Consider the following 12,163-nt stretch of genomic DNA (forward strand, 5'->3'; position numbering starts at 1 on the left):
TAGGCTACTGAACACAGATGGATTCCAGGTCTTTAACACACACACACACACACAGATTCTCAAAAGGTAGCCTCTGATTAGTACCCTTTAGTCATCCAGTATAAACCTTGAACACATAAATTCAGGGATATTCTGAAGTGTGGCTTCTTAAAGTGTGAGCATGTTCTGGAAGTGATGCAGAATTTAAGATCAGCATATACTGGAGAGAAATTCGATGTTATTTTAATACACTTGTCATTTGTGTTTGGTTTTGTGATCTTAGTTGTTACTTACCTATATCCTACTGGGTGACAGAAATCCAAACTAAAAAACAGCTGAAGTTTTGGCTCAGTGAAAAACACTCCTAAAGCTACAGAACCTCCACTGATCCTTTAGGCTTGGTTATGGCTTAATAAAATAGAAAAAAAAAAAAGACACCAATATTCAAGTGAAGAATTTACTGTATATTTATTATTCACAGTTAATTACTATCTACCAAATGCTGCTGCAGAATTAAAGGATTACGTACATAGGTCTTTTTTATTTAAACACTGATTTGTTTTTAATATATATATATACACACACAAGACATTATGTCTGCAAGGCTGCATGATATACACCAATTTCAAAATAAGAAAACAATCAAATGGTCCAAGTGTAGAATGCCATAGATTCCTTTTCCAAACATCTTAAAAATAAGGAAAGGTTCGGGGGAGAGAAGAGAGCTAGCAAGGAAAGGAGAAATTAACACTACAGGATAGCATTTGCTTTCATCTGCTGGAGAAACTGAAGTGTAAGGCAGAGTCCATCTCAGGAATAACACATTTGTAACACTTAGTATAAAAAAGGCACCCGCCAACACAGGAATGTCTCCAGTTGGGCGGAACAGGAGATCTCTGTGGTGGCTTTGGGATTTGTTGTTAGGATGAAAGTTTCAGCCATATGGCTCCGCAAAAGGAAATAAAGGTGAGTATTGGCACAAAGAGCTCTGCAGTTTTTTCACTCCCATCTTAGTCCAAATCCATTCATAAAATCATGAATGGTATTAGTGAATACTATTACTGGGAAATAGTGGGCTGAAATAGTCCCATCCCCCCAACAGCCTGCTGTGAACTGGAAATTAGAAACATGATTCTCCAACTATGATAACACTGGCATGAGAAGTTAGGGAACTGCTCGAGTTCAAAGATACCAATTCCTTCATTTTAAGAACTGGTCAATGATTGTAATTATGTACCAGGCAGCTGCAAAGGGACACTAGATTGCTTATCACTAAGCATCATCTTTAAACATTCCAAAATATTACATAATTAAGCACAATTTGAGGGTACCCTGCAATCACTGGAAAAAACCGCAAACACAATGTACTTTTCACAGACATTCCAGAATATTCAGCCTCCATCATACAGGAGCTCCCCCATTCATGAATTCAAACGAGATCTTCCTTTTCTCTCAAGGGCCACGGCTGCAGGTCCTAACCCTGTCTCTTACAGGACATGTTAATGCTTTTCCCCACTTGGTAATGAAGAATATCAGATGCTTGAATATGTTTTAAAGCTCCAATCTGTTTATGAATGTCTTTGTATTAATAAAACTATCATTCAACGCCTGAAATATTGACACAAAACAGGAAAAATCCAAAAGAGCTCTGAACTGTCCTTTTAACGTAAAAAAATAAGGGAAAGGCACTAATGGAAAAAAGCAATACAAGAATGTGCTCAACCACTTTAGAAAAAATAAAAAGCTGTATTCATGGTTAATAAAAACATGATCTGGCTGTAGTTTAGAATTTCTCAAGACAGCCCTGCAACTTGTGTGTGTGTGTGGTGGGGGGGGGGGGTAGAACCCCTCACCAGAATCCCTCTCTTTTGGAGCTGCTGGGATTTCAAATGGAAGGTTATCTAGGAAAAAAAAATGTAAGATCCAATCTTTCCCAGGATAAACACTGAAGGCAGAAGCAGAATTGGGATGTGTGTGTGCATGCATGTGTTGTTTTTTTAAAAAAGTCTGGGTAGTGGATTTGGTTCTTCTCTCCTTCGTGAAGACTGTTTGTATAAACAGCAAACACCAGCGTTGTCTCCCCCTCTTCCTGTAAGTGGCATAGCATGGACTTTATAAAGCATTAAAACTTCATGCACCGATGAACTGGTGTATCATTGCTGGGGGATAAAGGACGAGTGAACAAAAGGCGCCACCCAGGAGCAACTGAAGAAAACTTAATATCTACTTAATTTAAAAGGTAAGTTTTGGCGCAGAAGTTGGACCCTTCTCCTGCCCTTCCCCACAAAGTTCCATACTGAGCAAAAAAATGTTTCCCCTCGTGCAGAGAGGTGACTCAGATTTTATGGCCTGATGACTGGAGATCACTGGCTGCAGTTAGACTCTGAATGTGTACTTTACTGTTTCTCTTGTTTCCTTAAATAATCTTTAATAATTTGTTTTAGATGTTCCGGTTCACTGGGGTCACATAGTTGCGTGGAAACATGCCTGTTTGTCCATGGCAGCCTCCCTTCCACCAGTTGGGGTCAGAATTGTCAAGGACCTGGATAAAGTCTCCACGACGGAAGCCCAGCTCTCCTTCTTCCTGAGGGTCGAAATCAAAAAGAGCCTGAACGTACAAGGGTTGCTGCAAATAAAAAAAACAAAGTGAGTTACTGATGCTATGAACATCTCATTTTATTCCATTTTGGGGAGACCAAGCTTTTTCAAGCTGATACCAGGGGTGTCCAAACTTTTTGGCAGGAGGGCCACATTATCTCTCTAACTGGGAGCCAGGAAAAAAAGAATTGATTTACATGTAAAATTTGAATAAATTGGGAGCTCCTTGAGGGCAGGATTGAGGGTCCTCGAGGGCAGCAAATAACCCCTTGGTCAGGTTTGGGGCACCCCTGGTTTAGACAGACAGAAGTTGCTTTCTTTAATAATAATAAAACTCATAGATAACCCTGGCACACAAAGATATACCACTACTTTGAGAAACACAAACTGCAATAGATTTGCTTACTTCATACTGAACATTATATCAAGATTTGATCTTGCAACTAAAAAAGTATAGGTTTTTTTTAAAAAGATACATTGCACTAAAAAAACTGCCAACTTCATTTCTCAATTGTTAAAGTTTATGCATTCATGCTATCTAGGCTCAGATTTTGGCAATGTGATAAATATGGCTTTAAGATGTGCATCAGAAATGCATCACTTTTGTACAAGATTCATTTTAGGCAGTGAATTTTATCAGTAAAGTCAGGTTACATCACACACACCTTTAATTTGCATGAATTCAAGTATTCCCACTTGGCAAAAAAAGATAGAGAACAGTTTAAATAGTGCAGGTTATTCTTCCTGCCATTCCACTCACTGAGTAAATGACACTGAGTAAGTGTGAGATGGGAGAACAAATCTACTGTTCCTTCAGTCATCTTAGTACAATTCTAGCTTTTAAAGAAACAGTACATTTTTTGGATTTAAGGTAGCTTTGAACTATACACCTTATACACTGACTTCAGAAATGTAAACCTGGTGTAAGATGCAACCTGACTGTATTTTCACAAAAAACTGATATTTCATGGAAATACCTGTACACAAACTCAAAACTGCTGACTAAAAAGTCAGTCTTAAGGAGTCTGCTTGGTTTCATATATACACACCTCACTTTCTCCTCTTTTATTATCTTGCAGTACACTCCAAAACAGCCTTACCTGGGAATAAGCCTCATTAAACGAAGTGGGATTTACTTCTGAGTAAACATGCACAGGACTTCACTGTTAATGAAATTGAGCTTTGCACTATATATTTGGATCCCTGTACTGGAACTCCCTGTGGATACAGGAATCTACTGATACCAAAGTCCAAATTTAAATCCCTTTAAAAACAAAAAAACTTGCCAAAACTAGTGAACCAACTAGTTCTACAGACCATTACCTTCATCCATCTGGAATCTCAGCTTTTGTTTATATGAACAGAATTATCTGAAAATAGCACTGACAGACTAAACATGTAGAAGTGTGAACAAGCTTCCTACAGAATAGATCACCAACAAATGTTCAATAGGACGGAAATGCATAATAGGAAAGGTTCTGTTTGTCTGAACAGGGCACACATGCTGATAAATACAGCACATCTGTATTTATCAGATATGGATAACTCGTAAAAAGCTCAAGAACATGAACACAATTTTTATCATTACTGAGGAAATACACGATATGTTAGGTTAGCTTAGAAGTTAGAAAATGGAGATGGTAGAACTCATTCTCACTTACCTGAGGCACCTGCTCAATATCCCGGAGGAATATCTGCTGATTCCTGGAGACCGAAGTTGATCTGTGATAGTCTACTAACTCATTCAGAGAATTGAACTTTACCACCCAGAGGAAGTACTTGCCAGCCCCATCTCGAAGCACCTTGAAGTGCTGCACATCATTTCCAAACCTAAGAAGGAAGAAAGAGAAGAACATGTGTGGACTTATTCAACTTCTTTAATTCTGAATGCCATACACATGAACAGGATGGTTGTCTTGTGCTACAAGCAAATATATGTTTGTAGATATACATGGCTAAGAGAACCAGTAGGAGAACCATGGCTAAGAGAACCTGGCCAGTGGTTTGCAGAGATGGATTTAAAGGATTCTTGAACAAGAGATGGCAGTACTGTGCTATGAGATATCAGTGCCAGACAATGACGATCAATGCTTATAAATACATGCATGGGTTTTTGCAATAAGGACACAGACTGTTCAAAATCAAGAGTTTGTTCATTGTTTTTTTCTGGTTGTCTCTAATTTCTGGTGTTCTAGTTTATACCAAAGGCTTAACTACTACTACATATGGGATGAGTTTTCTGGGAAGCTCAAACACAAATCTTAACATGTTAATGAGAACTAATTCTGGAGTTCAGAACAAAAGCATCACTGAATTTTGAGACTTGGGTGGCTAGGAAATACTCCTGCACTGCAAGATAATCTTATTTGGGGGAACTTAAATCGTAACAGGACTATGCAAAATAAAAATGTGCAGAGGAAAATCAGCAGAGTATGCATTTTTTTGTTGTATACTCAGTTTCGTAGCTAAACTTCGCTACCTTGTGAGATAAGATTTAAGATTAAAGCAACAGCAGTAACATAATGAAACCAAAAGAGCATTCCCAAGACCCCAAAAATGGATTACTCAACACACTTTAAGTCAACCTTTTTCCCCACATAAGGAGTGGTTGGGGTCAAGAATACCAGATTTCCTAGGGACTGTGTGAGTTTGCATTTTTGAAAGGTATTTTCCATCAACCTCACCATTCCTGGGGCAGAAAGCTGCAAAGTTAGATTTTCCAGAAGGAAAGCATTCAGTAGCAGAAAGAGAGCAAGCAGATCAACCAGTAATCATCCTACATTATGGTAGTCAAACCACTGCTAACCACACGCACAAAAATCCAGATTTTGCAGTCAGGAAAAAAGCACCACATTCTGTGACAGAAACTGATCATGCAAACTGGAGAAATAAATTAGGGAATTTGGGGTTTGAGAACAGAATGCAGTTATTAGTCACCTATACTTCAGTACTCACTTGACAGAGAGGGAGAAGTCCCCAGGAGCACTCTCACTCTCCCGGATGAGGAAGGCACCATCATGTCTCTGTTTGCCCAACATCTCCTCAGCCTTTGCTCGGGGAATCTTACCAAAAAACCACCTGTGCAAACAGTGGAAAATTAACCTTGAATCAGACTTCAAGGAAAGGCAAACTTGGCTATACACATAGCTGAAAAGCAATTTTGACAGATATAACCAATTGAAACAAATAGTAACTATGGGAGTAAAAAGATGCTATGGGGGAATTCAGTAGGGAAAACACCCATCCCAGGATGCTGGGGTCCCAAGATGACCCCTCAATTGCTGCAATTATCAGAAAGTCTCTCATACATTTCTGGTATTAAGTCTAATGTGTTTTTGCTCACAGAATTTCTCCTAGAATCCACAAGTAGTTTGCTGCCAATTCCTGGCAGCAAACATTTCTGTAAAAAAAAAAAAATTCAATTTGCAACCAAACCAGAAGAACAGTGATTGAGGGATATATGGTATGCATGGACTTTGTATGGGCCCTCATGGATTCAAATACTAGTTCAATATCTCCAAAGTTTTCATTCTGAATAAACTGTTAACGATTACTTTGATGAACTATTGGGGGGATGACAATGGCTAGCTAGGGTCTCTGGATTGTAATACACCTTCAGGCTTACTCAGATAAAAGTAAAAAAAGTCACCAAAAAAGCTGTATCTGTTCATTCTTAAATACCATTTTCACATACAATACACAAATTGTCACAAACCGGACTACATCTTTATATTTGCTGCATAATACAGCTAATTTTTTTTCAAAAAGTATTTATAGATTTCCTTCAAGTATACTGTATTAGCAATTCAGACAGTATAGGTATGAGTCCACAGGTCACAAATTTACAATTCAGGTGGGGCCTCAACATCCATGGAGGGATCTCAGACACTACCCCCCCCCCATGGATAATGAAATCTACAGTTTCGGCCCCTTTAAACTCCCTGAAGGCAACAAGAGCTGTGCTCCAGTCACCTCTGTAGGGCCTTCTGAAGTCTGCAGAGGTTGTGTGTCTGCCCATGGCCTCTGTGGGCTTCAGAATGGCCATCTTGGCCAAAAAACGCAACTTCCAGTTTCTGGAGGGAAAGAGCCATTCTGAAGCCCACAGAGGCCACAGGCAGACGTGGACAATCTCTGGGGGCTTCAGAAAACCCTTTGGAGGCGACTGGAGCTCAGTTCTAGTTGACTTCAGGGAGTTTAAAGGGGCCAAAACCATGGATTTAAATATCTTTGGGGGTGGAGGGGGGGGGGTCTGAGGAAATCCCCCAGAGGTGACTGGAGCACAGGTCCAGAGAGCTCAAGTTGAGCCAGATCCTCGGATACAGAATCCACAGATATGGAGGCCCCACCTGTATGTACAAATCTTTGCATATATTCTGGGGTGCTCCCTTAATTTCCCCTGGATATAGCTGCCAGCACACCCAATTTAGACAACTCACAGAACTACTTTTTATATTTAGACATTTTCTTCTCCTCTCACCCCAAGAAATAAAATCAGTGGCTCTTCAAGGAAAGGGAGCTAGGAGCTACTTTCTGAAAAACTAAATAGGCTGGTATGCATGGGCTTCACAGCAAATCTCTCAGGAAGAGTCCCCTGCTCTTTAGACCTAAGTCTCTGGCACAGCAACTTAGCAGTCACAGTTTCAGCTAATCACCACCAAGGAACCTCTGAATATATTTGTGGCCAGTCTCTATGGAGCCATACTGTACAGAGCTCAGAATCAGCATGGTGAAGCATGTTGGTATATGCAATGTCGGCAGAATTCCATAATACTGGAGTCAGTCAGTTTTAAAACCACGCCAATGTGCAAAGGAAACTATTTCAAAGGCAAAAAATTACACACTGCTTTGAAGGGCAGAGATTCTTCAAACTGGGGGCTCTCTAAGCCAATGTGTGAAGCCTAAAAGTACATTTCTTCCGTGATGGGAGATTACTCAGGTGGAAAAGCTCCTAGAGTACAGTCACCCCAAGTTTATCATCAAACACCTACTACTCTCTTGGAACCATGCCAACGTAATCTGCTCTCATTTCAAAGTACAATAACTGTGGTTCACAAGGTATTTCTACCTGCACAGGTCTTTGGAATTAAACAAGAAAATGACTCTGTTATTTTACTATTACTATTAAATGACTATTTCTATGTCTCTATTTTTAATACTTTAATACTATTTTATTACTTTTAATACTATTAAAGTTACTATTGCCATGAAAGCCAGGATGGTGCAGTGGTTGGGGAGGAAGACCTGGAAGATCCAGGTTCGAATCCCCCCCTCAGCCACAAAGCTTCCTGGGTGACCTTGGGCCAGTCACTTTGTCTCAGCCTCACGTACTTCACAGGGTTGTTGTGAGGACAACAGGAGGGGAGCAGCTGTGTACACCACCCTGAGCTCTTTGGAGGAAGGATGGTATAAAAATGTGATAAATAAATAAATGTTTTAGTCCAATTTTGAAAATGTTTAAGCTTATAACCTAAAATAGGGCAAGAGATGAGACTGTAAATAGCAGACCTCCTCTGTATTAGAGTCCCAAACACACAAAAAGATATGCATCTAAATCCAGATGTACAGTCTTCCAGAGTTTGGCATGTAGAAAAAGTCTAAACATAATCTCTTCCAGTTTCATTTTGTAATAATTAACTTGCTGGTACCTTAGCCACTCATAGTACAGTAACAATATGTTTGAATGGTGCTACTGACACACAGTTGCACAGATAACTTTCATCAGAAAGAAGTGTTCTTGGTATACGTGCTTAATATCTTGTGTAAACATCTACACGGCTTGCAAGTGCCTAGTTTTGGCTAGATTATGCACCAATTTGCTACACGAGGGAGTTAGATGTACCAAGAACCTGAACAGTTTCTTTTTTTTTTTTTTAAAAAGGAGAAATTATACCACCACAACTTGGTCATCTTTGTTTTATGGTGGTGGCTATCAAATCCTCCCACAACCCACCAAATAGTCACACCCTGCTGTGAATTTTAGAAAAAAGTGCAGTGCAAGTCTGACTTCTTTTAAGTCCTTCATGATTTTCTGCAAAAGCACCAACACTTCTATGAACCCTTGTACAATTACTCAAGCAATAAGTATACCAGATACATAAAGAAATATTGATCTTTTACTTACGGATGTGGTTTCATTTCTATATAATTTTTTGGAATGAAGCCATCTTTGCCGTTGAGTTCTGCCTTGTACCAATTTTGATCACATTCTTCATTCAAAACCTGGAAGGTGGGGAGAAGAGAGACAAAGTTAATATGGTTTACTGGTTAATATGTTGTTAACTGTTAAAAGTTAACTGGTTAATATGCTGTTGATCCACCAGTAGTTAAACCTGTTTTAACAACAAATAGCTAGTTTCCAAGTTCTTTCATCTTCCTCCAATATCCAAAATGGACAAAAGTGAGGAAGTAACTTATCCTTCTAGGTTAGACAGCTCTGTAGGACAAATAAAAACTCAACCCATCAATTCCATATTTAGGCTTTTATTCCTTAGCCAAAGCAAACCAGAGATCTGAAAGCAGTCCTAACTTGACACTTCCTATGAAATGTGGAATTAATGGGGTCTATTTGGATAGGGTAAGAGACCAACACATCATCCACATACAATGCTAAGCTTTATTAAATATCTATATAAAACCACTTTGTAGCTTATTTTGACCATAGTCAAATCATGTCAAGCCTCAATTCTGCTAGCCTGCAAATGGCTTTTTAAACTCCTCACATTGCTAACATTCCCTCTCCAAACTTTCACATAATAAAGTAATTCAGAATAAGCAAGTGACACTTTTGCTTTATACTCTGTTAGTCTCATCCCAAAAGGGAACTTGCACACCTCTTTAGCTGAAAAAATGAAAGAACTTTACTCCTATATTGCATCTCCCCTGAGGAGTTCCTTTTCTAGGAGGAAAAAACATTCAGCAGAAAACCAGAAGTACAATTCTTGCACATGTACTTTTTTAATTACATTCCTAACAATTAGAAAAAATATCTTTACAACAAAAGTCTTCATAAATTACATGGAGAGAACACAATTAGCAGGGATGGGAACTTGAGTCACGTGACTTAAGTCTGAGTTGCGAAAAACAGCATTTTTCACCGATTCATGGAGACTCAACTCACCCACACCAATGACATGGCAAAACACTCAAGTCAGGGACCCCGACTCGTGAGTTGCCATTGGCTTGGGAGACTCAAGTCTCCTACGAACTGCTGCAGGTTGCACTGCCTCCATCTCACCCAAAAAATATCTTGTGCTGATCAGAAGCCGAACTTTGTGTGTGCAAATAGCAGCTCCAGCAACCTGCACCAGGGTATGTTATGTTCAGAGACAGGGACTGGAAGGTGGAGCAAAATGGTTAATTATTTTTAGTTTGGGCTTAAAAACTTGCAGGATTTCCTGATGCAGAACTTGTAACAACTTTTGCAGAAGTATCCTTTTTAGCTGGCTCGGTAATCCACATGAGGGTTCTGCACGTGTACAGAACCCAAGGGAGGGAGGCGCTTCTTCTACCGCAGACAATCCATTGCACCTCTGCGAGTGGGAGGGGGACAGGAACAGCCTTTTTCATCATAGGGACATGGGTTTTGCAAGCAGGAGAAGAGGGCTGGGGTAGGTCAAGTAAATCCCCTGACTCCTCCGGTCCACACGACAAGTCAGGTGTCTCTGAGTGGCGCAACACACAATGGCAGGCAGCTTAGTGAAGCAGGTTGCAGACCTGAGGTGTGTCGTTCATGACTGTGTGCTGCTGCTTGCTCAACATGCAGAAGGTTCTCCCATGTCTAGGCTGTGAGGCTGGTAGTTAGGCTATTATTACTGTGCGCCTGGATAGTGGGTACTTTGGTCCCAAGAACACCCTTTCTTTCATCCATGCCTGGAACTGACAGTCACTTCACCTGAGCAGCATGTCTCTCTAGCCTCCCTTGGCCCATCCCATTGTGTGCCATACCACTTTGCTGAGCTGGGATGCGCCCTTCCTTCCTGCAGTGCCCATGATGTGGAGGGGGTGGGGAGGTATGGGGGAAGGGAATGATCAGCACATTATACACTGCTGCCTTAGATAGGATGGGTGGGGACATCAGGGGAACGTTAAAGAGCAAAGCACACACAGCCCAGCAGCAGCCTAGTTCCCGCCGCCGCCCCCCATGGAGCTGCAGCGAGCTTTTTAAAAGGGAACAACTTGAAACTTGAGTCTTTTTGAGTCATAAAAACAGTCTGGGCAACTCGAAGTCTGCCCATTAGGACTTGTTTGAGTAGAGTTGCAGGGGACAGAGACTCACGACTCAACAAGTCAAGCTGGACTCACCCATCCCTGATGATTAGACTATTAATTATCTAATTATTAGACTATCTAATTAGAATATTGTCTAATCATTAGACAGATGGGCCTTTTAATATGCGTGTTCAGAACCCGCAGATCTGATTCACCATGGGCTCCGAACCTGCAGTGGAGGGCTCCACCTGACCTCACAGATATGCCTTCTGGTTGCATCTGGAGGTCAGGCAAGGACCCAGACCTATGGATTTGGTTATTCACAGGTTTCAGCACAGTGCTGTACCTAGTGGGGGATCCAGGGGAACAAGTGGCCCTGGGCAGCAGGCATTCACCCTCCCCCAAGCCCGATGACTCTCCCAGAGGCATTCTGAACTACCTCATTTCTCTTCTTTTAAAAATATGGCCATTTGCTCTAGGAAGGCACCATCCAGGTCTATTTCAATACACACACACCCCAAAAAGCCTTCATATCACAAAACCTGATCAAGCAAATGGTACAATTCACATATCATGTGTCCTTGGGAAGCCAGAGTGGTTCAAATATGCAAAGGCTTCTATACACATGACCCTCTGTTTAAAACCAAATCAATATGCTCTCAAGAGCATTTAATCTGTTTTAATGGTCACCCACTTAAAACATTTTAGTTTTTTAGTAACCTTGCTTCTAGAAATTAAGTACCTCAAGAGATAAGATATTTCAAGGATTAAAGACAACTTTTCTTGACTGAACAGTCACATCTTTTACTTTTAGGAAAAATCAAGAGGGATGGTGAAGATGGTGACTGTGTGAGATGCTGGTGTCTTCAGTGTAAAAATTTTCATGGTGGTGCTCATTTTAAATCTACTGAAATAGCTATCGTATATACATCCCCCCCCACACATTTTATAGGGCTCCTTTCTAAAAAAAGAATTACTACAGGTTTTCAAGAATGTTTTGTATAAAATTGTTTGTACTATATGCTACATACTACAAGAGTGCTGTCACACTTTGTACAGCAAAAATCATTCTCTAGTTAGTAAGACAGTTTAAATCATGTTTAGATAATTGAGAACTCTCAATTTTGTTGATGGGAAATAAAGCAACTGTGTTTTTTAATGCTGGAATATTTGTGCTTGAGAGGAAAGATACTTATAGCAGACACCAAGGCTTTCATACAATGACCTCAGTTTGTATCAAGCCTCACATTGCAGGAATAGCAAGAGGCTCAGGACTACAGCCTGTCAGTTTCCTAGTTTGATAAAAGATCCCTTATCAATGCAAATTCCTCTGTTCCCATAGTAATGAAGAAAAAGCAGCTCTTCTGCAATAGCTAAA

At 40.3% G+C, this 12,163-nt stretch overlaps 1 protein-coding gene across 1 annotated transcript in view; it reads right to left on the reverse strand.

The window, feature by feature from the left end:
• Positions 1-422: 422 nt before the first annotated feature.
• The window catches only part of GRB2 (growth factor receptor bound protein 2), a 60,044-nt gene continuing 48,303 nt past the window's right edge, over positions 423-12,163 (reverse strand). The window contains exons 3-6 of the mRNA XM_066617054.1: positions 8,699-8,796; positions 5,533-5,655; positions 4,239-4,407; positions 423-2,605 (exon numbers count right to left, since the gene is read on the reverse strand). Of these exons, the coding sequence (XP_066473151.1) occupies positions 2,420-2,605; positions 4,239-4,407; positions 5,533-5,655; positions 8,699-8,796 (576 nt within the window). The 3' untranslated portion in view covers positions 423-2,419. The remainder of the gene's footprint in view (positions 2,606-4,238; positions 4,408-5,532; positions 5,656-8,698; positions 8,797-12,163) is intronic.

Source organism: Tiliqua scincoides, chromosome 2 (assembly GCF_035046505.1).
Source record: "Tiliqua scincoides isolate rTilSci1 chromosome 2, rTilSci1.hap2, whole genome shotgun sequence".
NCBI classification, from domain to species: Eukaryota; Metazoa; Chordata; class Lepidosauria; order Squamata; family Scincidae; genus Tiliqua; species Tiliqua scincoides.